Here is an 18,847-nt window from a genome sequence, read left to right as displayed (position 1 = left end):
TTGGTACAATCCAATGTATTTCATGATTAGATATGTTGTGGTAGTCATAGTAATAATACAAATGTAAAACAGAGGCACCTTTAAACCATAATTGCAGAATTCTTTGAATTAATTTTAATAGGGGTTCTCTCTGGCATGGTTTAAAATTTCCATCAAACCTAGGTAGGTCTCCTCAGCTGTTGGAATGATCTGATTGGCTGGTAGAATGAAGCCATAGCGACCAGTGTCACGCAGTTCAAAGCAGAAAGCATACTTGATGCCTTGATCATAAGCCCAGTCGATGGACGAACCACTGCTTTGATCTAATAAGGAAACAAATAAATATGATAGTTTACTGTTCTAAAGTAATTCTTTCTTTGCACAGTAATGTGCCATGCCTATGATGTTGGGATTTTGATTTGTACCTTGATTACCCAATATTGGATTGTCAATTGCACCTATATCACGTATGGAAAAGCGTTTAATATAAGCCCAATATTTACCAATACATGAGGGGAAATCATAGGGAGAGTGTGGTCCCAGTTGGTCTTACCCTTCTCAATTTAAAAGAAATGCACTGGAAGTACATCAGTTTGGTTGTTGACTCAATCTTGAGGAAGAAAGATTTTGGATGGGGAAGGTAAGTCTTTCCTTCATATAGCTTTCCCTCGGAGTATAATTGCTGTAATTTGGCCTGATCATTTGTAAAGAAATCATTGCCTTAGAAAATATTTTGCAATCAACAATAAATTATTGCTTCTCTGGAATATTCATGGAGGCAGTTAACCCTTTCCCCATAAAGAAAAAGAGTTATCTTGTTTCTTCAATGTTGTTAAGTGATTTCAGGATTCCTCCATTCGTGTTGATGACTGTGTTGTGTTTACTGATGCTCTATTTTTGCCTATGTGTCTCATTGCCATTTAATATCAGAAACTACTTTCAGGCTCATTCACACCTGCACATGTAGCAGTTTTTTCTCAACACCTCCAATATATGATTAATCAGTGTCGATCACTTTTTCCATTACCACTTTAGATGGATTTAAGATATTCCAATCACTTATTGATAGGGCCATTGTCCCTTTGCTCACCCAGATGATAACCCATTTCAGTTATGTTCGGACATGGGCTAAACCCTCTTGCTTAATTTACACCAGCAACACAGAAAAAATTTATCCAGTAATTTGTGGAAATTCGAGAGGCCAAGAACTATTTAAAGTAAAAGTTAACAACTTTATTTCTAAAAGTATAACAGCATAATTAACTAACAACTATTTATAACTCCTTCTTCTAACTTATCTTTTATCTTGCCTTCTATAATACTCATCTGATAAAACCCCCTGATTAAAATTTACTAAAATTTCAGCCAACTGTCGAATCTTCTATTTGGATCTTCCTGTCAATTCTTTATGCTTCACAGGTCACTGATCAATAAAGGTACCTTTAAGAGAGCTTTTTTTGGGCAGTCTCTACATGCTGGTGGCATGGCAGTTCTGCTCCAATTGTTCAGGTTTTCCCGGTCTTATACCCTCAAAGCATCAGATTGTGTCATTGGCTTTTAAGATTGTCAATATACTCAATTCAAACTTGATTGGAGTTTGATATTTTAACTGATTGGCCTAATTCGAATCTGTTTTGTCATTTCCAGGCAACCCAGCTAATCTAGCTTTTGACTATGTGTCACATTGTTACCTTATTGAGAACGCTTGATGCTGTCAGGCAGCTTTTAACTCTCTTAAAGGTACAGTACACCCACATCTTCATAACAGTTATTACACAAGCATAAGTAAAAGAAAGCTGTCCAACTATCCTTTGGACTTTGGAAAGCTTATGATCCTGAAGAGAACCTGTATGAGCTGATTTATAAAATCATAGAGTGTAGAAGAGGCCCTTTGGCCCATCAAGTCTGCATCAACAAAATACTACTTTAGGCTTACTCTTAAATTAAGGGGAAGATTTTGATGGCCTCAAAGAAACACCACACACAACTATCACTTGATGATTGCTTTTATTCTGAGCTTCACTTAATTTGGACTTAAATGTGCCTTGAATTATAAACAAAGAATGTATCATTAAGAAAAATGTTTATTCTAAATATTGAACTGGAACTTTTTACTATACAAAAGAAAAAAAGAGATAAAGTGGTATATGATATTTTAACAGTTTTAAACCAAAAGAATAAGGCTTATAATTTGATAGCTGACACTCATGCTGACATTGCACCATTACTTGGGTCTGCAATTTGATTTTACACTTTAAGAAAGATGTATTGCAAAATAGACTGTTGTAGGAAATTTTATGATGAGGGAGATAACTATTTAAAGTTTATTCACACAATAAGCTGCAACTTTGGATGATATGTATTTCTAAAGAGTCGTTTATATGCAAAGCAATATTTCAGAGCATTGACATAGTGAGTGGATACCTAGTGAGGGAAGCACGTTTTGAAGAAGCATTAAATATAGCTATAGAGAATTTTAGCGCAAAGTAATATTTAATATTTTGGGAGAGTTTGGTATTTCCAGCTAACTGTCATTTAGAAGCCTAAAGCCTATCATGACCCTGTTGTTTTGTTTAAACTAGGTTAACATTTTGATGTTTGGGTAAGCATTGCAAAGCATATAGGGAGGGATAAGCAAAGCTTTTTTAATTCCCTTAATTCTTCTTTGACACCACTCTTCTTATTAGTTAATCATTCCAAACATTTTATCACCTCGTTGAAAAATAGATATTTTTATTACTGATCTCTGGCCTGATTCACCCTCCACAACCACCTGATGAAGGAGCAGCACTCCAAAAGCTGGTGCTTTCATATAAACCTGTTGGACTATAACCTGGTGCTGTGTGATTTTTAACCCTGATTCATCCTATAAGGCATTTTCAGCCCACTTCATCTGTCATTGATATAACCTTGACTTCACCCTTTCTCTCCAAATTAAAGACGTTGGCCTTCGTTGATCTTCAATCTTGGTGGTCTTCCTGCATCCTTTCAATTCATCAGTGTCCATTTAAAATGTGTCAACAAAATTACGAATTGACATGAGACCAGAAGTAGGCCATTCAGCTCATCGACTCTTTCAACATTCAATCATCAATTTCATTTTCCTTAATTGTCCCCATTACGCTTGATTGCCTTATTGATTAAAACTCTGTCTATTTCAGGCCTGAATAGACTCAATGCATAACCTCTATAGCCTTCTAAAGTAAAGAATTCCTAAAACTGGCTACCATCTGATAGGAAAATGAATCCTCCTCATCGATGGTTTAAATGGACAATGCCTTACTCTGAGATTATGCCCTCTGGTCCTAGACTCTTCCACAAGGTGTAACCTTTCCGCATCTACCCTGTCAAGTCCCCTAAGAATCTTACATGTTTCAATAAGGTCACCTCTCATTTGTCTAATGAGTAAAATCCCAATCTATTCAACCTCTCATCATAAAGTTTTTCCCAATCAGCAATCAACCCGATAAACTTTCTAGGGACTTCCTCCAATGTCAGTATTTCTTTCCTTCAACAGGGTGAACAAAACTGTTCACAATATTGATGGAATGCCTTGTATAGTTTTATTAAGAGCTCCCTATTTTTGAATTCCAATTCTTTTTAAATAAAATCCAACAACTCATTTGCCTTCTTTAATTACCTGCTGAACTTGGATGCATTTTTTTGTAATCCATCCACAAGGAGCCCCAAATCCCGATGTGCTACAGGTTTCTGCAAACTTTCTCCAATTAAATAATACTAATTTCTTTTATCTTTCTTGACCAAGTGCATAACTTCACATTTCCCCCATTATATGCCAACTGTCACATGTTTGTCCAATCTCTTGTCCTTTGTAGACTCTTTGTGTAATTCACACTATTTGCATTTCCGTTTATTCTAATGTCATATGCAAATTTGTTGATGGAACACTTACTTCCCTTACTAAATCATTAATACATATATTGTCAATAACTCTGGTCCCAAACTTGATCCCTGTATTGCCCTACTGGTTATAGATGCTATACTGAAAATGTGCCATTTATTCCACCTCTCTGTTTTTTATTAGTTAGCCAATCCTCAAAGATATACTATCCCCAACACCATGGCATCTTAACTTATTAAGTCGGCTTTTATGTGGTACCTTGTGGAATGCATTTTTGAAAATCTAAATATATTACATGTATTGGTCCCCCTTTATCTATCTTGTTGCCTCCTGAAAGAATTCTAATAAATTTGCCAGCCATTATTTACTCCTCAAAAAGCCATGCTTATGCTGCTTGATTATATTATGTATTTATAAATGCTCTACTATTATATACTTCATAATATTCATATAAATGTGTTATTCATATCTAATAATGATGATAGATGTTAAGCTATTATTTGTCCCTCTCTTATTGAATAAAGGCGTTGATTTGACACCCTTCCAACCCTCCAGGACATTTCAAGAATCTAAGGATTCTTGGAAGATTACTACCAGTAAATCCACTGAAGTAACTCCACAGAGTCATTATCCATCACCAATTCAGTCTTAATTCATGAGTGCAAAATCCTTGACACTAATCAGTTCCCTCAGAACCAGCTGTCAGAATGAACAGGATATCTGACACTCCTGTTCTTATCTGTCAGCCAGGGCTCCCTGATTGAACCAGATTAGCAGCCCCAAGCAGGGAACTCATATTCTATTATGTCCATCTGGCTGACTGTTCAGAATCACAATGTTCATCATTTCTGTCTATTTCCTTTAAAATTCCTTGGATACAACCATTCAGGTTTAAAGTCCTTATTAGCTTTTAACCCTATTCATCGCTCCAAAACCCTTTTTCTCATTATAGCTATCAGGTATAATTTATTTCCTTCCCCCCATTGCCCTTTGATTATTTCTGGAATGCTATTAGTGTCCTTTATCATGAAGACTGATGCCAAGTATGTATTTCCTTGTCCCTGATTTCCCCACCTTTTTTTCTGTAAAGGACTTACATTGGACCCTCATTTCTTTTTTAAATGTTTAAAGAAGCTCTTACTATCCATTTTTATGTTACTTGCTAAAGGAACAAAGATGAGAGGACATAAATTTAAAGTGATAAGCAATAAAAAGCCATGCTAATGTTTAAGAAATATTTTTCATACAACAGGTAGTAAAGGCATGAAATATGCTGCACTGCAATATGATGGAGGCAGGTTCAGTTGAGAAATAGGAGGGACAAGAGTAATGGGTGGAAAGCAGAAGGTAATAATACTTGTTTGAAGAGCTGGTGCAGGCACAATGGGCTGAATGGCCTATTTCTACACAGTAATGACTCTGTGATTCTATGAGGTAATTACATTACTTTCCCTGTGGGCAATTACTTACAGATTGTGGTAAAGATGGGTCCATATCTGTACTTGGTCCCATGCAGTGAAGTTAAAGAATCGACAGATATCTTGCTGAGATCAAGCTGCGTGAAAAAGGGCATATTTAAAATTTGAAACTAATAAGGACACAAGCCAGGTAATTTTTATATGAAAAGTCAACAGCATGTTACTATTTAGATACCGACCCCAGTGTCTACCATATATTCACCATCTTAATGAACTAGATTCTCTATTTGGATGGAAAGATCTCATCGACCTAACTTGTTAATTGTGCCCACTGCTGCTTGATGTTTATATGCATGAAACTTTCATCTCATTTTGAAATACCTTTTGCAAAGCAAATAATCCAAACTTTCTCATCCTTAAATCCTTACATGTGAAACTTGCCTCCAAGTCCTTTCAATGGAAATAATAATCTTGTGGTTCAGTGATTCTGTATTTCTGTGCATTAGTTACATTGCAAAACTTTTCTTAGAAGCTATTCTTTCATAAATATTTTTAACAAATTGTTATTATAAATTTAACAACAAATCTCTTTCCTGACCAGCACATAATTAAATATTCCTTCTTGTTTATTTTCTCTCACTTATCCACATTGAACAGTCTGCCACTTCTCAACCCTATGCTGTAATGCCTAAATATTTTTTGAGTCAGATTACTTTGGTCCTTATTTTATAAGCATCTGCAAATTTGGCAAATTTGATAACCAATTCTTTACTAAATCATTACTATAAGAAACAACAGATGAATGTCCATGCTTCTAAAGTGTAAGTTTTTTTTAAAATCCAGCACCTTAGTTACTTCCTAATCTCTGCTCCTATTCATTCACCATTAATTCATAATGAGCAACTATGACAAATGCGTTGAATATTCAGATAGAATATGATCTCTTGCTCCTCTCCACTATTAATAATGTTAAAAAGTAATATTGGTTTTCTTAAACATCATCCTTCCTGCTTTGAATTTACTATTTTCCTTTAACAGGTAAGTTGCCTGTCCAAATGGTGTGTGAGTTGCATTAGTAGCTCAGAAGGTGTGTGAGTTAGACCAATGGGACCCTAGCACCTGCTGTTTTAGAACTGGAACGAGTCTGCCAGCCATCAGGAACCAAATGTTAACATCCTATAGCTAGGCCCAGAAGTCTTTGGAGGACCACAATTCAGAGGGTTGTTGGCCACAAATGGCCCTGAGTCCTGTTACAGTTGTTGCTTAGAACATTTAGAAAAACTTACCAGTTCTCCATAGTCTTTTGGCTGAGTTGATGTGTAGCCATAAGGAAACATTAAGAGCTGAGAATAGCTGTGAACATCAATGAAGACTTTGAAATTTCCATGACTTTTGACAAAGTCAACAATGGCTTTGACTTCCTTCTCAGAACTGACATAAGGTCCATGATAAGTTGAGGAACAAGAATTGCCACTGGCACCAGGTCCTGTTAAATAAAAGCAGCAAATAAGATTTGATGGCTAACCGTTTAGTGCTCTTTTATTTGAAAAAATGATTGTGAAATTCAAGATTGGCCTCATCACTTTTCAGACACGTTCTAGAATTTCAATTTTTTAAAGAAAAATGAAATTGCAAAGACGAAGGGCAATAACAACACAGCAGACATAAAATGTTTTTTATTCTGTGCAAAGGTATTTTGGATTGCATGATGCAGTGAAATTGGGAAATCAGACAGGTGGAAACACATCTGTAAATTAGCTCACCTGAATTTCATTCATTCATTTAAATGGAGGAAACATGTGCAGCTTCCTTGATAGAAATATGTGTTCTGACCTGTCTGGTGTTTAATAGATCCTGCCCTCAGGTTGCACTGTATAATTGGAGTTGGACCCAGAAAGTCTTTTCTTTAGAGCATTGCGTTCAGTCTTGGGCATTGACCCTTTGGCTTCGGAGGGAGAGCAGTGCAGGTTTTCCAGAAATGTATTAAGGGTTAAGTTATGAGGTAGAATGTAGGTAAACATGGCATGTATTCCCAAGTCTATAATGTAATAAAGGAATTTGATTAAGTAAATAGACAATGGTGCGGTGATACTGTCACTGGCCTATTAAGCCAGAGGCTCAGGTTAATACCGTGGTTCAAAATGCATCAGGGCAAGTGGTAGAACTGAAACTCAATTGTAGAATTGTAGAATTCTACTGAAATGTAGAATTGAAAGCCTATTTCAGTAACAGCGACTATGAGCTAAATTTTCCCAGCCCCTGGATGATGAGGACAATCATGAGCCAGTTGTGAAAACAAGAGACACCAGAAAATGTGATTCTCCATGTCTAGAAATACAAAGACTGATCTTCCATCAAAGGTTTGAATGGTGAGATGAAGATTTTGCTAACAAGTGACAAGAGACCTAATTGCATACATTTATATCTCATTATCAACCTGCTTGACAGCTGCTTTGCGATGCAGAGTGATGTTAACATTGTGGGTTCAAGTCCTGCATTAGCTGAATTTATTATGAAGGACTTAGAGAGTCCTTAGAGAGAATTGTAAGGGATAGGATTTATGAACATCTGGATAGGAATAATGTGATCAAGGATAGTCAGCATGGTTTTGTGAACCTTATTGAGTTCTTTGAGAAGGTGACCAAGGAAGTGGACAGGGGTAAAGCAGTAGATGTGGTGTATATGGATTTTAGCAAGGCGTTCGATAAGGTACCCCATGGCAGGCTAATGCAAAAACTACGGAGGTATGACATTGAGGGTGCATTAGAGGTTTGGATTAGGAATTGGCTGGCTGGAAGGAGACAGAGGGTAGTAGTTGATGGTATAGGTTCATCTTGGAGTGCAGTTACTAGCGGTGTTCCACAAGGATCTGTTTTGGGACCATTGCTGTTTGTCATTTTTATAAATGACCTGGAGGAGGGGCTTGAAGGCTGGGTGAGTAAGTTTGCGGATGACACGAAAGTCGGTGGAGTTGTGGACAGCGAAGAAGGATGTGGCAGGTTACAGCGGGATATAGATAAGTTGCAGAGCTGGGCAGAAAGGTGGCAAATGGAATTCAATGTAGCTAAGTGTGAAGTCATTCACTTTGGTAGGAGTAACAAGAAGATGGATTACTGGGCTAATGGTAGACTATTTGGTAGTGTGGATGAGCAGAGAGATCTTGGTGGCCATGTACACAGATCTTTGAAAGTTGCCACCCAGGTAAATAGTGCTGTGAAGAAGGCATATGGTGTACTGGGCTTTATTGGTAGAGGAATTGAGTTCCGGAGTCCTGAGGTCATGTTGCAGTTGTATAAGACTCTGGTGCGGCCTCATCTGGAGTATTGTGTGCAGTTTTGGTCGCCTATCTATAGGAAGGATGTGGAGGCACTGGAATGAGTGCAGAGGAGGTTTACCAGGATGTTGCCTGGCATGGTAGGAAGATCGTATGAGGAAAGGCTGAGGCACTTGGGGCTTTTCTCACTGGAGAAAAGAAGGTTTAGGGGAGATTTGATAGAGGTGTACAAGATGATTAGGGGTTTAGATAGGGTTGACAGTGAGAACCTTTTTCCGCCAATGAAGTCAGCTGTTACTAGGGGACACAGCTTTAAATTAAGGGGTGGTAGATATAGGACAGATGTTAGGGGTAGATGTTTTACTCAGCGGGTTGTGAGTTCATGGAATGCCCTGCCAGTAGCAGTGGTGGACTCTCCCTCTTTATGGTCATTTAAGCGGGCATTGGACAAGCATATGGAGGTTATTGGGCTAGTGTAGGTTAGGTAGGCTTCAGTCGGCGCAACATCGAGGGCCGAAGCGCCTGTACTGCGCTTTATTTTTCTATGTTCTATGTTCTATGACTCTCTCAAACTCTCCCGTCACTGAGGTACGGTAGCCCTCTGGTTAAATCAACACCAGTCATCTCTCTCTAATGAGAGAGCAGCCTTATGATCTGGTCAGGCTGTGGTGACTTTACCTTTTAATCTATTTTATTAATTATTCTCACCTCTTTTCTATGAAGGTTACTATTCTCCCTTGCAGCAAAGAGAGCCTTGATGTGTCATGAAAGTCAGAATGTGTAGCAGCAGTTCCAGCTCACCACCCACCCTGCCAGGCCTCCATGTTGGCCAACAATCCCTAACATCTCCAGACAGCAACCACCTGAGCATGCACAACTGCATAGCATAGAGGGAATGTTGCCTTATATGTCAACTGCTGGCGACAGCGAGGTGGCACAAGCACAGCACTATAGAGGTGAGTGAGCAGTGTACTATTGCCTGAGGTAGCTTGCTAAAACATTCAAAGGAGAAACATCCTTTAAATTCCCTAAAATTGATTCTTCATTGATTTTTGGTAAAATTCAGCTCCATCGTTGATTGTTGTTACAAATGTATTTGGTTCATCAATGTCCTTCAGGGAAGGAAATCTGTAGTCCTTATCTGGTCTAGCCTACATGTGACTTCCATGACTCTTGGCTGCCCTCTAGTAGGTCATTCAGTTGAAAGACGACAAATGCTGGCCTTGCCAGTGATGTTCATATCCCATGAAAGCAAAAATTTAAACATACTATTCCTGAAGATGGGTGAGTCCAGAACAAGAAGCATCACCTTAATATTACATTTTAGCCTTTCAGGGGTGATATCAATATAAACACATTTTCACACAAAGGGTGGTGTAAATTACTTCTCTGTGAAATCCACACAGGCAGGATTTGCAGAGTCTGTCGGCATTCCCAGCACTGGTCTTGCCAGCCCAGTTGCCAAAGCATCACCTTACCCTATCTCTATACCTGGAACTGTTTCATTGGATCATTGGCAAATAGTTTCCTGACACAGATTTTTCTCCTGTCTCCTTGACTCTCGGTGGTTTTGATTTGAGAGACTGTCCTGCAGTGACCCCTTCCCCATCTTCTGCAAATGATGCTTTGTTCAATGTTATTGCTGGGTTCATGTATCAATAATAAGCTCCTGCTCAGTTCTACAATCAATTAGTTCTCATGCATTTTTCATTCTCTATCTGTTGTTCTTGTAACTAACTCTGTACTATTGAAACATACTCAATATCTACAAAAGCAATATTGATGTGATGAAACATCAAACATTTGTTTGGCTTTAACTAGACTTATAGTTTGATAATGCATGTTCTACCTCAGCACACAGTGTAATCCTACCTCCAAAATTGGCATCAAAATTCCTGTTTGGGTCAACTCCTGTACAAGCATTGCCAGCATATGTAGACCTGGTCTTCCGCCACATACGGTTCTAAAAAGAAAAACCATCATAATATTGGTGGCTGGGGAAAATACTTTAATTTGATCAAACCTACCCGAGATACATTAACCTGTTCCTGACTTTCACTGTGCCTGTTAGTCTCTTTACTGTCTGGAAATGTGGTTAATAAACTTTAGAAGCTATTTTCTACATTCAGTCTTTATTTCTGTTCTCCAGGTTCCTAAGTGCCAAAACAGACAGCTACGTTGAATTACTTTTGGGCAACACAGTGGCTCAGTGGTTGGCACTGCTGCCTCACAGCACCAGGATCCCAGGTTCGATTCCAGCCTCGGGTGATTGTCTGTGTGGAGTTTGCACATTCTCCCTGTGTCTGCGTGGGTTTCCCCCGGGTGCTCCGGTTACCTCCCACAATCCAAAGATGTGCAGGTCAGGTGAATTGGCCATGTTAAATTGCCCATAGCATTAGTCAGAGGGAACTGGGTCTGGGTGGGTTACTTGTCAGAGGGTCAGTGTGGACTGGTTGGGCCTGTTTCCTCACTTTAGGTAATCTAATCTAATCTATTCCATGTAGGGTTATTTGTTTCGTTTAATATAGGCTATAGAACTTCACATTTGTCAATCAATCAACAAAACAAAATATTACTTGCTTTAGTAACTTTACCTGCTAATTTATTCCCTTTATCCATATTTCCTTTATTTCAAAGGGAACGGGGTATCAAAATAAAGAGGTCTTGCTAAAACTGTTCAAGGCATGAGGTAGAGTGCATCTGGACTACTGTGTACAGTTTTGATTCTTTATCTAATAAAATATATTCTGGTGATGGAGGCAGTTCAGAGAAGGTTCATTAGGCTTGCACTCATTAGAGTTTAGAAGAATGAGAGGTGACCTTATTGAAACATATAAGATACTTAGGAGTTTGACAAGATAGTTGTGGAGAGGTTATTTCACCATGTGAGAGAGTCTAAAACCAATGGACATAATCTCAGAATGAGGGGTTTCACATTTAAAACAGACATGAGGAGAAATTTTTTCCCTCAAAGTGTAGTCAATCCATGGAATCATTTACTGCAGAGCACTGTCGAAATTGGGTTGTATTCAAGGTTGAGATAGACATTTTTGCTCATTCAGTGAATCAAGAGTTCTGAGAGTAAGGCAGGAAAGTGGAATTGAGCATTATTAGATCAGCCGTGATCTCCTTGATTAGTGGACTGGTTTCAATGGGGCAAATGGCATATTTTCCTTATGATCTTTTGTTCTTTTCATAGTCTTTAAAATGTTATTTAGGTCATTTGCAAACCTTCCCAACCATCAAACATAATAAGCTCATCATTTTCAATCTTCAACAAACTAAGTGTTTTATTAGAATCATCCCTGTTGTAACTCTTACTTCTGAGTTCTATGAACACTCTCAGAAATACCATCTTTTACATGACTGGGCAATAGAAATTGCATAAAGTGTTCCAACAAATGATTGAACAATACTTCATTTCACTACAAAAGAAACATTTAGAATTAATACTCATTTTCTCCTAATGCAATCAGGAAAGTAATTGCTGTGCATGACATTTGGATATTACCCACCTATTTATTAGCTGAATAAAAGAAGGTGCAGTGTTTTGAATAAGATATTAAACCGAGGACTCAGTTGCTATTTCAAATGAATATTCTTTTTATTTGAATGCCATCTACAAATTGTTCTAAATCAAGTTTGACTTACTAATCCTATGGTGTGAGTAGGATGTAGATGGAAACAAATCTGCACCACTACAGCAACCTGAAGGAGAGTCCTTCTCAAAACAACTACTGACTAGCAACTGGGGCCAAAGAGGGAAGAGCAGAAAGTTGCAGACTAGCCGAAATTTTTACAAGAATGCAAGAAATTAGTTTTGTTTGTTGGGATCATCCGTAGGAGGATTATGGGATAACCGCAATGTAGTGTGTAATGATGATGGGATGCAAAGCCTAAAACTGCCCTAATCTGATTTAAGAATTACTAAACCGGCATTCTCATTTCACTGGGTCCTTAGAAGTGAAACCTCACACATGTTGGTGCCATTCGGCTACTGAGGCGGAGTAAAAGACTCCTTGCTCTGCAGTTGACTATGCTTTACCTGACTTGCAAACCCTTGTGTTAACACAAGAACTTGCGTTTATTTAAAGGTTTTCATGTAGAAAAATATTTTGAGGTGATTGACAGGTTACAGAGAAACAAAGGGAAAAGCATGTATGAATTTAAATGGAAGGATGAGAAGTTCAAACGTGAAGTATTAAGTCACTGGAGGTGAACATAAGTCAGTGAAGATTGCAGTGAAACTTGATTTAGAACAATTTGTAGAGCCCTAAGATGGCATTCAAATAAAAAGAATGTTCATTTGAAATAGCAACTGGGTCCTCGGTTTAATATCTTATTCAAAACACTGCACCTACCTTTATTCAGAACTTGGGACAGGATGGTTCATTCCTACAGAATTTTCAGTGAACAGTAGTTTATATGAAATGGGAATACAAGGCTGGCAAGGAGAACTTTTGGTGCAGTCAGGTCTGGAGGAGTCAAAGCCATGGAGAATAGTTTCTGTGACTAAGGCAGAGTCACAGACAGATGATGTTACAGAGATGATTATAGATGGTCTAGGTGATGGAGGGAATATGAGATTGGAAATTCAGGTACACATGAAAATCCAGATTGCAAATTCTCATGTTCAACTTAAAACTGGTGAGGTAGCAAGAAAGAGGGCAACAAGAATTGGAAAATATTTCAATATCTAATGTTGATGCATTGCCTTTTGAAGCAGAGGAATATCAATCCTACATCGTTTTAGAGAAGCAAAGACCGATTAGGAATATTCAGCATGGCTTTTCCCATGGGAAATCATGTCTTACAAGCAATTGAATTTTTTGCAGATGTGACCAAGAAGATAGATGAGGGCAGAGTGGGCGACATTGTCTACATGGACTTTAGAGCTGAAAAATGTGTTGCTGGAAAAGCGCAGCAGGTCAGGCAGCATTCAAGGAGCAGGAGAATCGAGGAGGCCAAGGACCTGCATGTCCTTGCTCCTTGGATGCTGCCTGATCTGCTGCGCTTTTCCAGCAACACATTTTTCAGCTCTGATCTCCAGCATCTGCAGTCCTCATTTTCTCCTAGTTGATTTTAACCTACTGCGAATCCTCTTGCAAGAATGCCTTCCTTGAAGAAGCTCTCTTCCTCCCTCTACAAGGGTTTCAGTGAGTCTCTCTCTCACTGCACCCCCCAGGTCATCTCTTCTGCCCTGAAGCCCCGCACCAACCAACCCAACCGCCCCGTGGCTGAATACTTTCACTCCTCCTCCCACTCCGCCAAGGACATGCAGGTCCTTGGCCTCCTCCATCGCCAGACCATGGCAACACAATGCCTGGAGGAAGAGTGCCTCACCTTCTGCCTTGGAACCCTCCAACCACAAGGGATGAATGCAGATTTCTCCAGCTTCCTCATTTCCCCTCCCCCCACCTTATCTCAGTCCCAACCCTTGGACTCAGCACCGCCTTCTTGACCTGCAATCTTCTTCCCAACCTCTCCGCCCCCACCCCCTCTCCAGCCTATCACCCTCACCTTAACCTCTTTCGCATTCCCAACGCCCCTCCCCCAAGTCCCTTCTCCCTACCTTTTATCTTAGCCTGCTTGGCACACTTCCTCATTCCTGAAGAAGGGCCTATGCCCGAAACGTCGATTCTCCTGCTCCTTGGATACTGCCTGACCTGCTGTGCTTTTCCAGCAACACCATTATTAAGCTCTGATCTCCACATCTGCAGTCCTCACTTTCTCCTTACATGGATTTTAGCAAGGCCTTTGACAAAGTTCCACATTTAGACTAGTTAGTAAAGTTAGATCACATAGGATTCAGGACAGCTTGCCACCTGGACACAAAATAGGTTTGATGGTAGGAGACAGAGGGTGCTGATGGAGGGTTGTGTTTTGGACTGGAGGCCTGTGATCAGTGGTGTGCCACTGTTGGGTTCACCGTTGTTTCAGTTTACATAAACATTTTGGATGGTAATAAAGGAAGCATGGTTAGTAAGTTTACAGATGATACCAAAATAGGTGGTATAGTAGACAGTGAGGATGGCTATTCGAGCACAAAGGGATCTTGATCAATTGGCCCAATGAGCTGAGGAGTGGCAGATGGAGTTTAATTTAGATAAATACGAGGTGTTGCATTTTTGTAAGACAGCAAGGGCAGTTAGTGGCAGTTACCATTATATCGTAGTGCCCTGGGTGTGTTGTTGAACAGAGAGATGTGAGGGATCAGGTGCATAGCTTCTTGAAAGTTGCATCACAGGTTGACTGGGTGGTAAAGAAGGCATTTAGCATACTTGCCTTCATTGCTGAGATCATTAAGCATAGGAGTTGGACGTCATGTACTGGTTGTACAGGACCTTGGTGAGGCCACATTTGGAGTACTGTGTACAGTTCTGGTCACCCTACTGTAGAAAGGATATTAATAAGTTGGAGGGGTGTTATCGGGACTGGAGGGTTTGAGTTATAAGGAGAAGTTGGATAGGCTGGGAGTTATTTTCACTGGAATGTAGGAGGTTGAGGAGTGACCTTATAGAGGTTTTTAAAACCATGAGGGGCATCGAACCTCTATAGCAAAGAACTGTTCTTTAGTATAGGAGAGTTCAAAACTAGAGGGCATAATTTTAAGGTGAGAGGAGAAAGTTTTAAAAGGGACCTGAGAAGCAATATTTTCACACAGAGAGTGATTTGTATGTGGAATGAACAGCCAGAGGAAGTGGTGGACGCAGGTACAGTTACAACATTTAACAGACATTTGGAAGGTAAATGAATATGAAAACTTTAGACGGAAATGGGTCAAACTGGTTTAGTTTAGGAAACCTGGTCAGCATAGACGAGTTGAACCAAAGGGTCTGTTTCTGTGCAATTTGACTCTATGACTCTATAACTGAAATATTAGCTTTGTTTTTCTCCCCACAGATATTGAGGAAGGTGTGCCAAGCAGGCTAAGATAAAAGGTAGGGAGGAGGGACTTGGGGGAGGGGCGTTGGGAATGCGATAGGTGGAAGGAGGATAAGGTGAGGGTGATAGGCCGGAGAGGGGGTGGGGGTGGAGGGGGTGGGGGTGGAGATGGCGGGAAGAAGATTGCAGGTCAAGAAGGCTGCTGAGTCAGAGGGCTGGGACTGAGATAAGGTGGGGGGAGGGGAAATGAGGAAGCTGGAGAAATCTGCATTCATCCCTTGTGGTTGGAGGGTTCCTAGGCGGAAGATGAGGCGCTCTTCCTCCAGGTGTCGTGTTGCCATGGTCTGGCGATGGAGGAGGCCAAGGACCTGCATGTCCTTGGCGGAGTGGGAAGGGGAGTTAAGGTGTTTAGCCAAGGGGTGGTTGGGTTTGTTGGTGCAGGTGTCCCAGAGGTGTTCTCTGATACGTTCCGCAAGTAGGCGGCCTGTCTCCCCAATGTAAAGGAGGCCACATCGGGTGCAGCGGATGCAGTAACTGATTTGTGTGGAGGTGCAGGTGAATTTGTGACGGATATGGAAGGATCCATTGGGGCCTTGGAGAGAAGTGAGGGGGGAGGTGTGGGCGCAAGTTTTGCATTTCTTGCAGTTGCAGGGGAAGGTGCCGAGAGTGGAGGTTGGGTTGGTGGGGGGTGTGGACCTGACAAGGGAGTCGCAGAGGGAGTGGTCTTTCCGGAACGCTGATAGGGGAGGGGAGGGAAATATATCCTTGGTGGTGAGGTCAGTTTGGAGGTGGCGGAAATGACGAAGGATGATACGATGTATATGGAGGTTAGTGGGATGGTAGGTGAGGACCAGTCGGGTTCTGTTCTGGTGGTGATTGGAGGGGCGGGGTTCAAGGGCGAAGGAGCGGGAAGTGGAGGAGATGCAGTGGAGAGCATCGTCAACCACGTCGGAGGGGAAATTGTGGTCTTTGAAGAAGGAGCCCATCTGGGTTGTTCGGTAGTGGAATTGGTCCTTCTGGGAGCAGATGCAGCTGAGGCGAAGGAATTGGGAATATGGGATGGTGTTTTTACAGGGGGCAGGGTGGGAGAAGGTGTAGTATAGGAGCTGTGGGTGTTGGTCAGTTTATAGTAAATGTCTGTGTTGAGTCCGTCGCCCGAGATAGAAATGGAGAAGTTTAGGAAGGGGAGGGAGGAGTCTGAGATGGTCCAGGTAAATTTGAGGTCAGGGTAGAAGGTGTTAGTAAAGTGGAATTCCAATACCAAACAACCCAGATGGCCTCCTTCTTCAAAGACCGCAATTTCCCCTCCGACGTGGGTGACGATGCTCTCCACCAATTCTCTTCCACTTCCTGCTCCTCTTCCTTGAACCCCGCCCCTCCAATTGCCACCAGGACAGAACCCGACTGGTCCTCACCTACCACCCCACCAACCTCCAGATACATCGTATCATCCTTTGTCATTTCCGCCACCTCCAAACAGACCCCACCACCAGGGATATATTTCCCTCCCCTCCCCATCAGCATTCTGGAAAGACTCCCTCGTCAGGTTCACACCCCCCACCAACCCAACCTCCACTCCCGGCACCTACCCCTGCAACCGCAAGAAATGCAAAACTTGCGCCCACACCTGCCCCCTCACTTCCCTCCAAGGCCCCAAGGGATCCTTCCATATCCGTCACAAATTCACCTGCACCTCCACACACATCATTTACTGCATCTGCTGCACCCGATGTGGCCTCCTCTACATTGGGGAGACAGGCCGCCTACTTGCGGAATGTTTCCGAGAACACCTCTGGGACACCCGCACCAACCAACCCAACCACCCCGTAGCTGAACACTCTAACTCTCCCTCCCACTCTGCCAAGGACAATGCAGTTCCTTGGCCTCCTCCATCGCCAGACCATGGCAACACGACACCTGGAGGAAGAGCGCCTCATCTTCCGCCTAGGAACCCTCCAACCACAAGGGATGAATGCAGATTTCTCCAGCTTCCTCATTTCCCCTCCCCCCACCTTATCTCAGTCCCAACCCTCGGACTCAGCACCACCTTCTTGACCTGCAATCTTCTTCCCGCCCTCTCCACCCCCACCGCTTCTCCGGCCTATCACCCTCACCTTAACCTCCTTCCACTATCACATTCCAACGCTCCTCCCCCAAGTCCCTCCTCCCTACCTTTTATCTTAGCCTGCTTGGCACATCTTCCTCATTCCTGAAGAAAGGCTTATGCCCGAAACATCGATTCTCCTGTTCCTTGGATGCTGCCTGACCTGCTGCGTTTTTCCAGCAACACATTTTACAGCTCTGATCTCCAGCATCTGCAGTCCTCACTTTCTCCATAGAAATTGCCTGTCTTGATGAGCAGCATTTTCCAGCATTTTCTGTCTATATTTCAAGGTGCTAACATTCTTGGTATTTTGATTTAGTATTTTTGCACTTACATTTGTGTGGGTAAATTGGAATCCATCAGGATTTGTAACAAGCTCTAGGTAGAGGTCCATTGTGTTCAGCAGTGAAGTCACAGAGGTATCTTTGCCATATTCACTGACAAACTGGGTAAGAGACAAAAGGAATTATTGTGTTACCATGTCAGGACATTCCTACATGTACTTACTCCTTCCTCATTCAACGTGCCTTTCCTTTTCTACCTCTCTCCCTACCATTCTTTCTGTACCTTTCCCAAATTGCCATCTTTCCGTGTGAACTTAGACAGTGAATATCAGCAAGTAATCCAGTTATGAAGGCATCAAACTCAAGTCTGAACCTGTCCTCAACTGAAAAAGCACAGCAGCATTTCTCTGCAGATTGATCGGTAATCTAGAGCAGGAACAATGACTGATTTTTCTTCCTCACATTGCCCATCCTGAAAAGATTTTAACTCAGTAATGTTGCCCCAAGTGCTGTATTCTTAATCAGAAATGCTAAAGCACACAGTGCAAATACACACACTTGAGGAATCAGAATATTCTTCTGGGATTAGGTTAGCGTCATTGGGTTACCAATTCTGAATTGCTGGTGATTTCATAGCAGGAGTTTTGGCTTGCAATTGTCCCAAACAATCAAATTTCTAAATGCTCAAAATACCAATTTTTAAAAACTAATACACAAAAGCATTCAAACTAAATGATAACACACTTATTTTATAATGTTTGTGAGTTTGCTGTCAGCAGTGCCTAGGAAATTAACCTTTAATTCTACAGGCAAGCCTAGAATGTTAGCAACCCTAATTATGTGTTCAAGAAAAGGAAACTTGAGAGGGTTTAAATATAGCCTGCATGGCAGTTTTGAGATTAGGTGTTACAGTTATCAGTGGGGTAACAGCAATTGGTCATGAGTTGTATTTAATGTATGTTGGTGTACTGGAGGTAATAGGATGGTCACCCTACCAATGGTGAGCCTTCAAAGAGCTACAGATACGTAGTGCTTCCATCT

The 18,847-nt window shown here is 41.2% G+C and overlaps 1 protein-coding gene across 1 annotated transcript in view; it reads right to left on the bottom strand.

Annotated features, from left to right (window-relative positions):
* Positions 1-18,847, bottom strand: part of LOC140466971 (carboxypeptidase A1-like) — a 35,700-nt gene continuing 16,853 nt past the window's right edge. The window contains exons 7-11 of the mRNA XM_072562882.1: positions 17,857-17,967; positions 10,406-10,496; positions 6,546-6,745; positions 5,312-5,396; positions 1-302 (exon numbers count right to left, since the gene is read on the bottom strand). Of these exons, the coding sequence (XP_072418983.1) occupies positions 115-302; positions 5,312-5,396; positions 6,546-6,745; positions 10,406-10,496; positions 17,857-17,967 (675 nt within the window). The 3' untranslated portion in view covers positions 1-114. The remainder of the gene's footprint in view (positions 303-5,311; positions 5,397-6,545; positions 6,746-10,405; positions 10,497-17,856; positions 17,968-18,847) is intronic.

This window comes from Chiloscyllium punctatum, chromosome 44 (assembly GCF_047496795.1).
Source record: "Chiloscyllium punctatum isolate Juve2018m chromosome 44, sChiPun1.3, whole genome shotgun sequence".
Taxonomy (NCBI): Eukaryota; Metazoa; Chordata; class Chondrichthyes; order Orectolobiformes; family Hemiscylliidae; genus Chiloscyllium; species Chiloscyllium punctatum.
This window is presented reverse-complemented; position numbering and strand designations above follow the sequence as displayed.